Here is a 17,452-nt window from a genome sequence, read left to right on the forward strand (position 1 = left end):
TTAGTCTTAGTCACAGTAAGGAGTAGATGGTTCCTCTGACACCTCTCAAAAAGTCATTCTCTGACATGTACTTTTTCTCCAGTCCATCCCTGAAATACCCAACCATCATTGGAGAATTTTTGCAAGTGAAAGACACTACTGAAAGACAGTCGTGGTAAGAGTAATGAGGAATAGGGATTGCACAGTTCACTGTGGTGCTCTGTGATGTGATGCTTGGTGACCACTCGCACGGTTAGCTCCTAAGATTCACCCACTGACGCCTGTGTGACAGATAGTTTGTGTCTGTGGCTCAGGGGATCATGAAGGTGCTGAACTTCGTCCTACGTATCTCGATTATTAGAAACGATTAGAGGATGCTGAAAAATAAGATTTTATAATAGATTGCATGGTAAATCGCAGTTTTTATACGCGTGAGGGCGCCAGAAATTCACATTACTTCCAGGTCAGCGCATATATATATATATATACATATATATATATATATATATATATACACACAGACGATTTCTGCACTCCTCATAGTACACCAGCGCCTGGCTGTCAGCGCATGCGCAGTGGGCGTTGCTCGGCGCTTTGAGGTTTTTGCGGGCTCGCGCTCTGTTCATTCCGCTTATATAAAGTTGATAGGCGCTACGGGCGTGGACGCGCTGAACCATAGGTTTATGAGGGCTTTTCCCCTCCTCTCTCGTTCGCTCCTTCGTCAGGTTACGTGTGCGCTGTGATGTTAAGTGTTTAATGTGGGGTAGATAGGATAGCTGGGAGTGGGAAGGCAGAATTCCGCCTGAGTGGTGTTTGTGCGTGTTGACTGTGCGCTCCTCGGCGTGTGAGTGCACGCGCGGCATTGGGCTAACGTCTGAATGTAACTGTCGCAGGCTTTGAAGGCATTCGCGCGCGAGACTATCGATCTGTCGTGAAGGTGCCTAGCGGCAACTTTGAGTGAAGAGCTCCCTGCCTGCTGCGTGTGTGAGTGTGTGTGGATTTCTAATGTCATTCGGTTGATGGAGCGTCGCAGGCCTCCTGTTTGCCGTTTGCCGAGTGCAACTTTTTAAATTCGTGACATAATTATATTGCGTTGGTCCGTCGCGTGCGCCTTCTTCACCATTTCCGTTTCTGTTGAGTAACTGCGCTCGAGCCGCACGCTTCTCCTGCTCACCACTTCGGCGGCTCGACATACCGTCGCTTTTTTTTTTTGTAATATTGTTTTCTGTCTTTTAAAATCGTGGTCGGGCATCGAGCTGGTAGTTTACTCGGAGCCATGGGCTGTACGGTGAGCGCCGAGGACAAGGCGGCCGCCGAGAGGTCGAAAATGATCGACAAAAACCTCCGTGAAGATGGCGAGAAAGCGGCGAGAGAGGTGAAACTGCTTCTGCTCGGTAAGTCCTGGCACGCGACGCTGGGTTTTTCTTTTTTTTTTTTTTTTTTGGAGGGGTAGTGGGGGGGGGGGTTTAAAAAAAGGGGGAGAAAAAAAGCTGTTTAACATTTTTCACTTCCGGTTGGGAATTCACACCAACGGTATTTCATTAAAACTCAATTCACACCTACAGTGTTTATAAATCTTGTTTGACCCAGACAGGCCTATACGGTTGATCCAGCACTTATTAAAACACTTCCTGTTGTGGAAGGCTCATAGGAACTGCTGTTTTTATTCTCTGACGTAAAACCAGCTTTTCTGAGAAATCACTGAATCGGTTTCTTTTTAAACAGAATGCTGTTCACTGTCAAAACAAGCTCAGAAACGAACACACACACACTCGTACGCCATTTATTCTCTGACCGGCTATTCGTGTTTAAATGACCATGAGAGCACACAAGTCACGAGTCGACCTGGAACTAATAAGGCCTCCCATGTAGCTATCAAACACTAAACACGCTGTCATTAACAAGGCCAGTAAGTAGTAGTGCTGCATGAAAGAGCAGCACCCCTCCCTTCCTCTCAAACACACATGCTGCATGCATGTGACAGGAAACCCACAGCAGAGCCTTTACCCTCTCCCCACCAACGCTGGTTGTTGTAATACATACCTGATCATGTCACTGGCAAATCCTGTTTTTTTTTTTTCTTCTTTTTTTTAGGGGCCAGAAAGAATTTTGACCAGATTTTTTTTGTGTTCCCTGAAAAAAAAAACTTCTGGAATCTCCCCTATGTGGTCAATAATTTACTTTTATGGTTGTTCATGAGGCTGTTATGATGTCAGATTATTATTTTTACCCTTCCCATCTTTACAAAGTCATTGCCAAACCAACTAGCTAGCTTGCTTGCTTTTCCAGACTCGTTTTCTGTGCGCTATTTTTCATACCTTGTCATTATATCATGATCATGGACCATGCTGTGGTGACATGGTCTTAGCCAGACAGGAGGTGGTAAAGGCAAAAAACCCTACCGGGGTGGAAATAACTGGCTGTGAAATCCCACAAACTCTCTACTGAACCCATGCAGAGCATTAGCCTAAATGAATTTTTAGCTGAACACGAGACTTGAGGTTCTTGTTTGGGCACTTCCTTAAAGTGTCTCTGTTGTTTCTCGCACAGTCCTTTGTTGAGTCTGTTTTGTGCAAATGTGGAGACTGTAAACTAGCTCATATGGCGGATCATGAGTTCAAGAGTAGAAACTCTGGTTATTTATTGACCTTCAGGTAGGTGTGATCTTCAGATATGGAACATAGTTTTTAGCCCTGCAGCAGAGCCTTTATAAAAAACATGGGTATGACAAAACATGACTAAATCGTCTGCACTGTCAAGACTGCAGTACCGCTCATGTTGGATCACTGGGTATACTGCAGTGTGTAAAATTATACACCGGCGCACTCTTATTTTAACTTTAGGTTGCTTGTGTCGGTGTATAATTGCTAGTGAGCATCATCTACGACTACAGAATGCTATGAATGGAGAAAAAAAAACGACGATGTCTCCTGGATATCTGAGGTGACTGTGTTATAGATCAGCCAGCCAAGAAGCTTTATACTAGAACAGAGGGGCCAAAGAAAGCTAGAGATGGATAAGCTGTGTTGTCGGAAAGGAGATTTATTTTGATCACAACTCCATATAATATTGAAGATTGTGTCTTATTGATGGATGACGCACCCTGATTGGATTGGTTTAGCCAGAGCCAAACACCTGACCTGTGCACCAATTCTAATCAGTTTTTGCACTAATGCATGGCACCATTTAGTGTAAAGAAACCTTTAATGTTGACAGTCCTGGATATTGTTGCTTAGACATCATGGTTAATGTTTTTAGTCAGTAAAAGGGGGTATACTTGAAAGTAAAAACTATTTACTCTCAGCTGTAACAAAATCCATGGTGTGTTATAGTTTAATCAAAATGCTCTTTTAAATACATTTATTGCCCACTGCAGTCAGTCATGGATCATAAAAATGTCCTTGACTTGCTGGTTGGTGTGGTGTAAGTACGATTTGTGTAACTTAGGAGTTTAAGTGGTGCAATTGTATAACATTGCAACATTGAATCCCAAAGATGACCTAATCATCCATGATGAGTCCAAAAAAGTATTACTGCTTTGGTGGAAAGCATAGCCGGCCAATGAACATTTATTTTGTTTGCCTGCATGCGATTTCAATGACATGAATATTGTAGGTAAAAATAAATGCAGTGTGTAATGTGGACGAAATTGTGTGCAGTATATATGTAAAATAATATACACTCACCTTATTAGGAACACCTGTTCAATTTCTTATTAATGCAATTATCTATTTAACCAATCACATGGCAGTTGCTTCAATGCATTTAGGTGTGTGGTCCTGGTCAAGACAATTTCCCTAACTCCGAACTGAATGTCAAAATGGGAAAGAAAGGTGATTTAAGTAATTTTGAGCGTGGCATGGTTGTTGGTGCCAGACGGGCCGGTCTGAGTATTTTACAATCTGTTGTTACTGGGATTTTCATGCACAACCATTTCTAGGGTTTACAAAGAATGGTGTGAAAAGGGAAAAACATCCAGTATGCGGTAGTCCTGTGGGCGAAAATGCCTTGTTGATGCTAGAGGTTAAAGGAGAATGGGCTGACTAATTTAAGCTGATAGAAGAGCAACTTTGACTGAAATAACCACTCGTTACAACCGAGGTATGCAGCAAAGCATTTGTGAAGCCACAACACGCACAACCTTGAGGATGGGCTACAACAGCAGAAGACCTTACCGGGTACCACTCATCTCCACTACAAATAGGAAAACGAGGCTACAATTTGCACAAGCTCACCAAAATTGGACAGTTGAAGACTGGAAAAATGTTGCCTGGTTTGATGAGTCTCGATTTCTGTTGAGACATTCAAATAATAGAGTTAGAATTTGGCGTAAACAGAATGAGAACATGGATCCATCATGCCTTGTTACCACTGTGCAGGCTGGTGGTGGTGGTTTAATGGTGTGGGGGATGTTTTCTTGGCACACTTTAGACCCCTTAGTGCCAATTGGGCATCGTATAAATGCCATGGGCTACCTGAGCATTGTTTCTGACCATGTCCATCCCTTTATGACCACCATGTGTCCATTCCTTTATGACCACCATGTATCCATCCTCTGATGGCTACTTCCAGCAGGAGAATGCACCATGTCACAAAGCTCGAATCATTTCAAATTGGTTTCTTGAACATGACAATGAGTTCACTGTACTAAAATGGCCCCCACAGTCACCAGATCTCAATCCAATAGAGCATCTTTGGGATGTGGTGGAACGGGAGCTTTGTGCCCTGGATGTGCATCCAAAAAATCTCCATCAACTGCAAGATGCTGTCCTATCAATATGGGCCAACATTTCTAAAGAATGCTTTCAGCACCTTGTTGAATCAATGCCACGTAGAATTACGGCAGTTCTGAAGGCGAAAGGGGGTCAAACACTGTATTAGTATGGTGTTCCTGATAATCCTTTAGGTGAGTGTATGTAGAAACACTGCAATATCATCAATATCATCACTGCAATCACTATATATATATATATATTAGTGACTGCAGAGACGAGAAAATAAACTATATTTTCTTTAGAATATCACATGTTTGTAAGAGTAATTGTTGATCCGGGATGCATTCCTGCCTTACCACCTTGTGTTCTGGGGACAGGAAGCCAAGCAAATTAATTTCCTTCTGGGGAAAAAAAAAAAATACAGGATCCTGAGAATACCACCTCGTTAAACTTTCTTTTGCACTTGTTTTACACTTTCAGGCGTCAGTTATTTAAAATCGGATCTTAAAGTTTATTTAAACCTGTGCTGTTTCTTGTTTGTGTTTGTTTTTTTTTTTTTTTCTTTTTTTTTTTTCTTCTTTTTTTACAGACTGGCTCTGTGTTGTGTAATGGATTGCTGAAGCGAGTTGTCTTATGAGGCTGCATTCAAGTATTAACACACACGTCTACATACATACGTTTCTACATGTTTGTTTTGAAATAATTTTTTTTTTTTTTTAATGGTCGTCTTGTCTGCAGTGCATGTGATGCTTTGATGGATGAAGAGTAATATTATAACATCCAGCAAAAGCTTTGACTGTCAGCTCAGTGTTTCAGCCTGCAGCCCTAATGTAGCACACGCACACTCATTTGAGCATCTGATCAAATTAAACTGCTGGAGTTTAAATGGTGTCACCACTTTGATGTTTGTCAGCAGGTTGCTTAAAAATGTCACTGTATTAATGAAGTCTGATCACAGTGACAGTATTTTTTAAATTAATAATCTGGTACAGATATTTGCAGGTTATATGTAATTAACCAGCAGGTTATGACGCAAATCAATAAACATGGTGTGAAGTGGACTCCATCGTAAAGTTTTAATGAAGTTGTATTGACTGTTTTTTTATATATATATATATATATATATATATATATATATATATATATATATATATATATATAATGGTAAAAGTGTCCTCTGTTTATGTGCTGCAAGCACGATTTCACGGCAGTGATAAGCACCCTCCTTCTTCCAATCCTGATTCACGCTATGACAGTCCAGCTTTCTTCATCAAAATTCTGTTTTATTAGTAACTTTATGTGGACGAATAGCCTAAAAACCCAATACAGTATAATCCCGTTATAATGAACTCTCAGTTATGATGGAATGTCGTGTATAAAGGGCTAGGTCGGCAGGCCCCAACTGTACACCCACATAAATGTGCAAAAAAAAGTTCTGGATACGGGACATTCAGTTAAACAAGACTAATAGTTATGTAATGTTATTCAGTTATAATAAAAATCTAGCGCTGTCGTGCTGTTACTTTGCACCGATTAGATGGACTGACTAACAGATGACCGTCACGGTTTGTAAATAAGACAACACACACCAGCACAGTGGGAATGCTACTGTGTTGCCAATGATGTCGGGCCTCTGCTTGGGTTCAATATAGCATCTGTGGCAGACCACGTCAAACTCCATTAACTACAGTTTGCCTGTGCTCCTTGTTAACTACTTTCCATAGACATGAATGATAGTGCGTGCGCACACACTGTGTAAAATTAACTGCAAGAGTTTCTGTGAATAGCCTAACCTCTTGATAGTCAGGTAAATTTGAGATACTTGTATAGGCAGGTATTGACTTGCCATACCCGCCAGAATGCAAAATTACTCATGGAGCCCTTGGGTATTTCCTTGTTTGTGGCATGACCAACTCTGACTTAACTGCACTTCAAATATAACGGATCAACTTCCTCTCGGTTGGTCTCAATCGTACCTTAGCAGGTTTGAAGCAGAGATGCCTAGTAGAGGTGGGATTCACCAGAAACCACCTGCTGTGATATTACGATACCTAGATGCCAGCTCGATTTTTATTACGATTCAGCAAGTGTCTCAATTTTTATAAAATACCCTAATTTGATGAGATAATTTTGTTACAATTCAACAAACTTGGCAAACCATTACTCTTACCACACAGGATGCTGTGCTGCCAATGAGTAAACATATTAGAGCGTGCCATTTTACACCTCAAATGCAAAAATATGTAAAAGATCATCTTAAAAAATCGAGTCCAAAGTTTTGGATTCAATTTGATGATATGAGTTGCCACAAACAAGATCATTATGACAAATGCCTAGTTTGAACTCCGTCTTATTAAAATCCCAATGTGCATGTAAAGTCAAATACATCTTAAGTGTATGTAAATAGCAGTTTACATAATTAATCTTCACACTGATGTTTACTTTCTTAATAGTTTGACAGATGACTGATTTTATTAAAATAGATTTTTCAATATCAATTTCAGGATAGTGTTTGCAGCCAAGCCCGTCAGTTATTGACCTTCTTCCCTGAGGCGCTGTTTTTAACCGGCCCCAACAGCTATTGTTAAAGTGGCCTCTAAAAGCTCTGAGTAGGACGAGCAATTGAAGGAGGACGAGTCGTCACTGATAAGAGAGCAGTCCAGTATTTTACCCTGTTGGAGTTCCTCTTGAGAAATGGGTCACTAAGTTAATGTGTGCGTGTCCCTGAGAAAGACGCATTAAGCTTTTTTAGCGGTCTACAGGAACATGCCCACACATTGACAGCAAAGTGTTGTTTCTCAAAACAGTTGCGTCAAGGTTATGACCCAAGACTGGAGGAACCGTTTGTTTGAAACGAAGCCTCTTCCATTTCATGCCGAACTTGTTCCACTACATAACATTGACTTAAAGCTAGACAATATAATGTCAAGATCATGATGGATTTTCACAGTAATTTTTTCTGTTGTATCAGGGATCCATAATATATTTTAAATTATTATTTTTAACAGTTACAAGTGTGTGTGTGGTTTTTTTTTTTTTTTTTTTTTTTTTTCCCCATTAAAGACTTGGCTACAACAATTTTAGTGATGAAATGCATTAACATATTATTGCAATAAAAAAAATCCTCTTAGTATTACTTAAAAAAAAAAAGCAACATTATTGGTTTGATCTCAGTTTGTAGCAAACCTGAATATTGTTGTGTATTGTAGGAAATCTTTTGATTATCATGTCATATTTTTCTCATTGTCCAGCCCTAGTCAAGAGTTAGAGTAAAAAAAAAAAGGAAGAAATAGCATTGGGTCAAATGATAATTATTTTTTTAATTTTATTTTTGACCAGCATACCAGCACCCCTTTCTGCTCAAATAGAGTCCTTTTGTGGAGTCTATACACACTCGCACACGGTGATCCATCAGGAGTCTTGTGTATAAGTGTGTGCATGTAAGCACTCTTGGAGTAAAATTTTCAGCTTGAGGTCCTATGCTCGTAGGCATTCAGAAACCAGTATCCGTGTGCTCAAAGAACACGTCCTTCGCTGAAGTGGCACGATCAGAGTCCTAACCCTTGCTACTGATTTTTTACCTTTTTTTGCTCCCCCCCCCCTTTTTAATCCTTTAGAGGATCTTCTGAAAGCATGACCTCAAGACGTAGTTTCGTTACTATCTTCAGTTAAAGCACTTAACATTACGAGCTTAAACTTTCTGTTGCAGTTTGACCACTGTGCAACATCTACTTGGTTATTCAAAAAGAAAAAAAGGCGGTCACAGCTCCTCTTGCGCTATGTTGCAGTATAATTGCACATATTCACGTGTGAACTTCTTTTTAATTCCTTTTCTCACAGACTTATTTTTTTTTCTCCTTTCATAAGGAAGTCTCTCATAGTAAATTCAGGGTTTGATTTCCAGATGGAGTGATGAGGTCAGCGATTTAGTGCCATCTGATACACACAGCATTGTAGTATTGATGTATAACTAGAGGATCAGGTAGTGTTACTGGCTCGAACAGTGCGCACATTTATTTTCAATAATTTTACTGGCATACAATGTAAGGACACAGGTAGAATCCAGGTCATTTATCATTTACGGATAAACTATATCATTTAGCCTGTATTTGTTTAAAATGGGTCTTCAAGTTGATAAATACATTTTGAGATTCCTCCTGTAAAAACTAACATGGTTTTTTCGCTAAGTGAATGACCATGTAGCCGTATACAAAATGAAGATATGATTACAACTAAAATTAAATGTATAGGTACTGATTTTGAAGAATTATTGTTATTTACATTGTTAAATTACGCAAATGTGTCCCTTGTTCTCCTAGCTGTTCTGTGTGTGGACCGAAAAATCTCTGGTTCATGTACATACCCCAGGGCTCTGTAAATGGGAAATGAACAATATGGTGCAGACTGCCGTTTGTTTCAGCAAATCAGCAAGAGGGTTTGTGTGCTTGTGCAAAGAAAAGAAATTGAAAGAAATGTTTTAATGTGACAGACTGCAAATTGCCCAAAGATGCAATTTAGGAATTGGTTGTCTAACAATCTCAGCAGCAATCTTATTTCCCCTCTCGTCTTTTCCAACCACTCGGCCAGCATTTTGGATCACCAGTATACTAATCACCAGCTTGATCATCTGTCATCACCTACACCTGTTTCTCACTGGTTCATTCCTTAAGTTAGATTTGTTTTTTTGGTGCTCAAAAAATGGCTTTGTGTGACGTGGCAAAAAACTTTCATCTGAAACTGGTCAGCTACAGGGACTGGACTGAAAATAAGACACCCCCAAAATAAAGTCCTTTAGGAAGCCTGGAGAACTTGGTACCAGTCAAAAGTTCGGAGACACTTTGTAATTCAGTGGTCTTTCTGATTTTTATTTCTTTCTTGAACAAAATACACAAAATATGGAATTTCTCATTTGAACAGTTGATGTTGAGATGTGTCTGCTGCCTCTCTTCTGTAAAGCCTTCAGAACCGTCTAATCCAAGGTGCTGTTAATTGTTGATTCTAAGGCTGACTTTTATGTATCTCGTATGGCATTAGGTAACTATTTCATGGTTTTGAAATCTCCAGTATTGTTCTAAAATGTAGAAAATAATTCTCTTAAACGTTATTGCAAGGTGTGTTCAGACTGGTATTGTACATAAAAAATACAAGACATTCTGGCCCTTTGAAAGCAAAATACAGAAATGAGAGACTGTAGTTCAAATATATTATATAGCCTACATATACTTTTGCTGCTTTACACAATAAGTAGGAATGACTAGAAATGCAGGTCGTAATTGTGTATTGGGTAACATTAAATAACTTGGCCATGGATATTTAACTTACTTTTGGCCTCGCTAGGGCATGCTGCTGTTGTAATTTTAGTCCAGGAGAGATGCAAGTCTTGCTGTCTGGACATGGTTTCTCACAGCCAACAAATTGGTCTACATTGGGGAACAGCAGCCTGTGTAGTGTGGTAATATTTGAAGCATGGGTTCATTTTGAAGGGAACCTCTGTGAACTTTTATTTTGAATGGTATTAGCAAGCATGAGACTTTCCAGTGTTACTGTGGTTTCCAGCTGGAGTTCAGCAAAAGACACACTGGTTTCTGTAATTTTGTAAAAGCAATCTAAATAACTTCCTTTCACTAGGTTTTTCTCCTATGTGTTTTAAATGCTGTGTGCTTCCTGATTGATGACATTTTATATTAACATTGGTCAGCTAGCCTAGTTATCAGTTTCCGTTGTTTTGGCAGCGTTCGTCCATGAATTTAAGCGGCTAAGCTCCTGAAGTTAGGAGTGTATTTGGCCTTTTAGTTCACATATCTTTCTCCAGAACTGATTGCTATAATTTTTCTTTTTGCTACACTTTTTTTTAGTCTTTGAATTCAGCCCATGTTTTAGGCTTTTTCTTGTCATTTAATAATTTTAGCTTATTGCACTAATGATAGGAATCAGGCAACAGCTCAGTGTTAAAGAAGTACATGGTTGTTGCATCAAATATAAAATGGCATTAAGAAAGATGACTGATTTAAAAATAGTACCTGATCCTGTAACTTCTGAAGGTGTAACTGTTGGAAAGACTCGTCAAGGTGATAACGCAATTGCTCTTGACACACAGTTGCGCTTCAGGAATGTGACAAAGGTGACAAAGTACTAAAGTTTATGTTTTGCGATGACTGAAGGACAAAAGTCTCATCTATACATAATGATGAAGATTAGCCAGTGCATGTTTAGAGTCAGCTTCAATTACTGTTAATCTTATTTTTAAAAACCAAAAGCTTTAAAAATTGTCAAGCTAACAGCAGCACGTTGGAGCTGTAGGATAACGGTGTGTACAGGTGCAAGATGTGAATAGTAATTATCCAATCACAGGATGTAGACTAATAAAACTTAATAATAAATGTAAAGGAGTTTAAATATTAAAGTCTTATGTTAGCATGAGCATTCCCCTTTGTGGTGGGGATATCCAGTAATAAAGGCAGTAATGATGATGATGATAATGACTGATCATATTTGCTTCACAAGAAAGTGTTGTGGTTATGCTGATCTGTGACTGACGTGGTGTTCCTGTGGGGTGCATGCGTGCTCTCTACACCCGTGTATGTTTTTACCATCAGTCTTGGCAGCAAGGTAATCTGTTTATGTTGCAGGTCCAAATGTACTTCCGTTAGTTTGGGCTTCTGTGCCTGATGTAACAGCTGTGAAAAAATTATTTTGTGCTGGAAAAAGATGGGGAAATTTTATTTCAATTTCTTTTATTCTAGTGTATTTAAAAAACAGGCGTGTATTTTTATAGATCATCATAGGGCTCCCTTTGCCCCCTCGAAGACTTTTATTGAGCTGTACAGAGTTTGATTTTCTCCAGTATAATTAATTCATAGCAGTGCCCTGAATAAAGCTCCGGGCTAAATTAGTCCTCCAATGTTATCACCCCTATCATTTCCTTAACACCAGGTTAGTCAATTTGTCTAAGTCGAATTTTATTCTGTGTTTTAAAGGACAGACGTTGAAAGTTGTTTTCGGGAAACAGTTTCGGGAAGTAGTTTCAGGTAATCGTTTTAAGCAACAGTTTTTAGTTGCCTTTGACATGTAGTACCATGATTGTATCATCGTGGTGAGTTGCCACAATGAGTTCTTTAAAAAAAACAAAAAAATTCTTACACTGGTTCAGTTACTATCAGACTTTATTTAGACATCCTTCATTTTCATTACTTTTTCCATCCGTGGAATTTTTTAAACCATATTTAAAGCCACGAGTTGGTTAGAAACAGGCAATGACCTAAACCATGAGTCATGTCTTGATCATATCTGATATCTGTTCATATCACTAACCAATTATAATACGAATAGAGTAAGTCTCCCCAGCTGATGGATGAATGGGGCTCTGTAGTGCCATTAAAGGCAGGTGATTAGAAGTGAAAATTTGACATGTGCTATAACTCTACCTGACAGTTGCCACTGTTGAGAGAGCCCGAGTTTGGTTGCTCACACACCGCTGCTAAGCTCTTCAATCGTTATAGTAGGCATCATTATAGTGCTCCGGTAGCCTGACTGTCTATACACTGACCGACTGCAGTACTGTTGCAGGACTCTATATATAGTAGATCAGGAGAAAGCATTCAGCTTGGGTTTATATACTAAAGTACCATATACAAAGTATGTCTTCCTGGAGCTTGCTGCATGCACATGGGCTCTGTTATTCAGAAATGAGTGTGGGCCTCTAGGCTCAGATTAGGGTAAATATTAATGCTAAATAAGACCAAGACATCCTATACAGTTGTGTACCTCCAGCGATGCGGTGACTGTTTTGGAAAAACCCACATTTACCTGTAATTGTCAGCTGCCCACAAACATTTGGCCATATTGCACAGTTGGAAAAAGTTTCATTCGGCACATGTGACTTTAAGGCTGTGCTTGAAATTAGGCTTTTATTTAATTTGTCCGACATCTCAGATCTCATTCATATTTCAAATTTAGAAGTTGCTTTGAAACGGTTAATTGAGCTTATTTTGAGTAATCAAATCCGCTGTTTTTTAGGTGAACATCACAGTTGCTGTTTCAGTCTTTATATTGGAACTGGGTGTGTACACTGATCAGCCAAAGTACTGCTTTTGGTTGGTACTAACCACTACATTCCAGGAACACGTTCCAGCACAAGACCTGTTGTTTTTAGAGATGCTCTGTTTCTGACAACGGCCAAATTGTGATGGCTAGATGACCAAGTTTTCCAGATCTGTACGTTTTCCCTTTTTTTTTTCCTGTTTCCAATGCATCAAGCTTGAAAACTGAAAAGTTATACGCAGCCAGACCTCGAGTGCAACATTTCCACAACCATCACAGCTTCGCCAACTCCTGGGCTCGGGGGCTAAATCCCAAATGTTAATATTGAAGGCTACTTAAATTGAGAGTGGAACATTTACTTGTTCCACACGCCAACTTGTGCCTGAATATGAGTTAGATACGGATTTTGAATTCAGCCTTGTGTTAGACGTTAGTTAGCTTAAAACAGCATGGAGGCAATTCGAAACTACTTGGAAGTGATCATTAAGTAGAGAAATGTTGTTTAAGATGATATTATCAGTTTTCTTGCTAAAAATACTTTGATTTAAAATCATATTGATTGTGAATGCGGGTTTTGACAGGCAGCTGCTCTCTCTAAGTACTTCGGAATGCACCAAACTACTTTTGCCTCTGATGGTAACCAACAGTTAATGTTATTAACAATCATAATATAACTGTGATGTGGAGTCATGGTCATCCCAGTGCTGTTACTCTCCATTATCGCCACTCATGGACACATGATTCTCGTTCAATCAGATCCCTCAGTCAGAACGAGCTGTTATTTTACATAATATATTGCAGAACAGTATCAATAAAAGCAGTTTTTGTTAGTCTGTCAATGTTATTTATTTTATTTACCTTTAAAACATGTCTTGAGTACACCCACATTTTTTCCAACAATAAGATGGGGTGTGTGAAAACCACATGGTGTTCAGACAGTCTCGGCCTTCAGTGTCTCAGTGGCTGGGTGTCTGATTACATGTTATGCTTAGGCAGAGCCGGTGTAATTCCTTTAAATCCACAGCACGTCATGAAGGTGATGAAATCTAAAGGAGAAGCTGGAAACGCATCATCTTTTTCTCTAAGCAAACCAGAACCTCCCTTTTGCTCTCAAAGCTGAGGTCAGTCGTCTTACGTGTGACGCAGGGAACGCTAATTATAAATGTGGACTTGAAAAGGGTATGGGACGTACGTAGCTAGAAAGAGTAAGGTTTGTTCTCAAAAGGAAAATGTTGAGGCACATGAGGCTTCATACTCTTCAGAGTAATATGTGCTGCTTTTGAGAAAAAAAAAAGTGAAACTGAATGTTAAGAGTTTTTTTTATTTTTTTTTTATTGCTGAATGGGTTGAGAATATTTGGTAGAGTGGTCTAATGCTTTTTACTTAGGACTACTCTATTATCTCAATTAATATTCTACAGACAAGCCTTCTGGAGGAACCTGGCTTGAATCAAACTCAGAATTTTAATCTTTCTCAGATGGCCTCTAAGCTCATAATCTTTTAAAAAAATTTTTGGACCTTTTGATTTGAAAGACAAAAGTCTGATCCCCAATGAGCATTATACTTTAAACACTCTGCTTGGGCGTTCAGAGGATGATGATGAGGCTCATTGTGGAAGGCAATAGCAAATGCAACCAGTATCCTCTATATCTAGTAGTCTATATCTGCTCATTCCCAGTGAGAAATTCATGCCCTTTATTTAAAAGACCAAACTGCTGTTCATCCCAGGTGATCCATCGCCCTGTCCATACCTTGTAGTCAACAATTGGATCACTCCTTCAGTTACTACCCGCAATCTTGAGGAAACTCTGGACATCCAACTGTTATCATCTGAGTGTAGTATCTGTGGGGTATTTTCCATCTGAATGACGTACGAATTCCAGCATTTTATATACGTTATAAGGAATCAGTAGTAACTGGACAACCTAACTCACTCTCTACTGCTTATCAGGGTACACCCTGGACTGGCACCTGTCCATCGCAGGACACACAAGCACACACAATATGGAGATGCCTCCTCTTGTCTTTGGGTTGTCAGAGGAAACCGGAGCACCCAAAGGAAACCCACCAAGAACAGTGAGAAATTAGTCCACACACAGATGCGTCAGGAATCAGACCTTTGATCCTGGAGTTGCGAGGTCACAGTGCTACCTGCTATGCAACCATGCCGCTCATCATTCACTTCAGATCAGCAGTTCTTTAACTAGAAATATTTTGGTTTGGGTCAGTGTCCAGCTGCCCAGTGCAGAGTTGTCTGTTGAATTCTAAAGCATTTTGCTGATTGGTAATCCCTGTATTCTTCAGATACTGCTTTGTCATACTCCTGAAGTGTGTTCCTGAGCTGGCCACCTGTACTTGGGAAGAAGCTTTTCTTCACCAAGAAAGAATGTCCATCCATTTTGTCATCCACTGCAGTTGTTTTATGAGGTCTTTAGAGTATTTTGGTGTTCCTGAGCTCAGCAGTGCCGTCGTTCCTTTCTAGGACTGCACCAAATAACTTTTTTCAGCCTATTGTTGGTTTGTGTAACTGACAGTGACTGCTTTTAGACTAAAGACCAACACACCTTTTTTTTTTTTTTATCTGCTTGCTTTTAAGTGAAATTATGAGGGAGTGACATATGTCTGCCATGGAACATAAAAGTCCTTTAATGGGTACAATGTTTAGCTGATGTTTTTCTCTAGTTTCTATTGTTTAGGTAAAAGCTATTTCCTAAATAAGTCAGTTTGTGTGTGGTTTTGTGAATCTTAATTGCGTGGTTACATCCCAGCACATAGGTTGGCAATTTGTGTCCATTTGAGTCACCATGGTAATGTGTGTCCATCTCCAGGACAGCAGGGAGTGTTTCTGATTATTGGCTTTGCCTTAGTTTGAGCAATGTGCAAGCATGAGCTCATCCATGGCACACGGCTGAACTACTGCCCTGTGCACTGACTCTTGCATGCATCAAGGTTGTTTGTTATAATGCACTCAGAAAAGGTGCACAGCCATTTGAAGATCATTCCAGTCCCATAAAGCCACATGGGGGCTATACGGATGTATTAAAATGGAGTATTTTTAGCAATAATTTAATCAGAAGTAATTTCAGGCAGCAGGTAGCAGATTACAAGTTGCAGCAACCCAGTTATTTCCATTTTCTCAATATATGTGCGAATGAGAAACTACTCAATCCTGTGTTTATAGAAGCAGCTGTGCAGCATATGTGGCTAGTAGCTGCCTCATAAAAAAAAAAAAAAAAAATAGAGCGGAGAAGCTTTATAAGCTCAGAGAAAGGAAGGGAGGGATGGAGAAACCAAAAAAAAAAATCCTCCATGCATGGCAGTAGCAGTAATTGGATGAAGTCCCAGCTTTGCAGTGCCTACCGTAGAGTGAGACCTTCTCAGTCAGTCCCACGTGGCATCCTTTGGTTTTCTGGTGGTTCCATCTTTCTCTAGAAGTTTTTTTTTTTTTTTTTTTCGTGCTTTTAAATCGGCTTTGAAGGAACCTGCCAAGTGCTGCCAAGAAATAATTTTCACTCCCTGGTTGTGGACACATCTGTTCATACTCTTCTTTGCTCACATTTTCTGCTGTCTAGCTCACTCCCATCTTTTGTGCAGCTGTCTTGCAGTACCTGCTGGAAATTGTTTAAAGCTTAGGAAGTAGCTTTTTTGGGGGGTGGGGAGGTGCAGACAACCTTTTCACTGCTCTTTAAATTAATGTCGTATTTACTGAGATCATGATGCAGTTTTCAATTGAATTAATCCAGTCCTGCTTTTGATGCTCAGCGCCTTTTTTTAATGTAGTGTTGGCAAAATCTGCTGAAATGGAGACGGTTGCAACAATCATTAGAATCAACTTAATGCAGTGCTAGGCTGTTTTTGGTGGTGTGCTGGATTTGTGATGGTTTGATACAGGAGCTTCATTATAGAATGTAATGAATACACTTTATTGGTATTTAAACTGGCTATACAAAAATCCTATTTTCAAAACGTTACATTTCCATAATACATTAGCTACTTTGTACCTGATCTACTCATGCTAGAACTTATGAACATTATGTAGTAGTATAAATCAGATGTCCTTTTTGTTTTTTACTTGATCATAAATTTTTCATAAACTTTGTGCATGGCAGCGAGCCGTTAAGTATATTTTATTTTTCAAAATTGCCAGTTAATTGATATTCATAATGCATAAAACATAGTGCTGTAGGATCTTTAAAGCTGCTCAGAATAAACACAGAAGAAAAATGTTTGTTGATGTAAAAAGTGTATACTTAAGTGGTTGCAAAGACCAATATTGCAATAATAAGGTATCTAATTATCTTGCTATTTGCAGTGATGGATTGCAATGGATATGTATTGTTCGTAAGTCTAATGCTGCATGGTTTTCACCACAATTGTGGCATTTCTTTAAATATTTATATATACAGACTGTTCATCGAGGATATTTTGGGGCTGCTGGTGCTTATGTAATGCAGTAGACCTTTGTTTTTAAAGAGCGTTTTGAATAGAGTATCTTTTAGCAGTATACTACAATCAGAGGGGCCGGTGTATAAAATACATTGTGGGTGTTAACAGCCTACAAGTGACATCTCACCATTTCATAACAACATTCTAGCCTTTGTAGAAAAATTAGATTAATCAAGGCTTATGCTTCTACAAATTTGTTTGTGTGGGGGACCTGGGATTTAGTTTGGCCATATTTTATTACCAAATCTCTTGTCATCCATAACAAAGTGTGT

At 39.3% G+C, this 17,452-nt stretch overlaps 1 protein-coding gene across 1 annotated transcript in view; it reads left to right on the top strand.

The window, feature by feature from the left end:
- The first annotated feature begins 563 nt into the window (after positions 1-563).
- The window catches only part of gnai2b (guanine nucleotide binding protein (G protein), alpha inhibiting activity polypeptide 2b), a 54,749-nt gene continuing 37,860 nt past the window's right edge, over positions 564-17,452 (top strand). The window contains exon 1 of the mRNA XM_053497854.1: positions 564-1,373. Within this exon, the coding sequence (XP_053353829.1) occupies positions 1,256-1,373 (118 nt within the window). The 5' untranslated portion in view covers positions 564-1,255. The remainder of the gene's footprint in view (positions 1,374-17,452) is intronic.

Source organism: Clarias gariepinus, chromosome 6 (assembly GCF_024256425.1).
Source record: "Clarias gariepinus isolate MV-2021 ecotype Netherlands chromosome 6, CGAR_prim_01v2, whole genome shotgun sequence".
Classification (NCBI taxonomy): Eukaryota; Metazoa; Chordata; class Actinopteri; order Siluriformes; family Clariidae; genus Clarias; species Clarias gariepinus.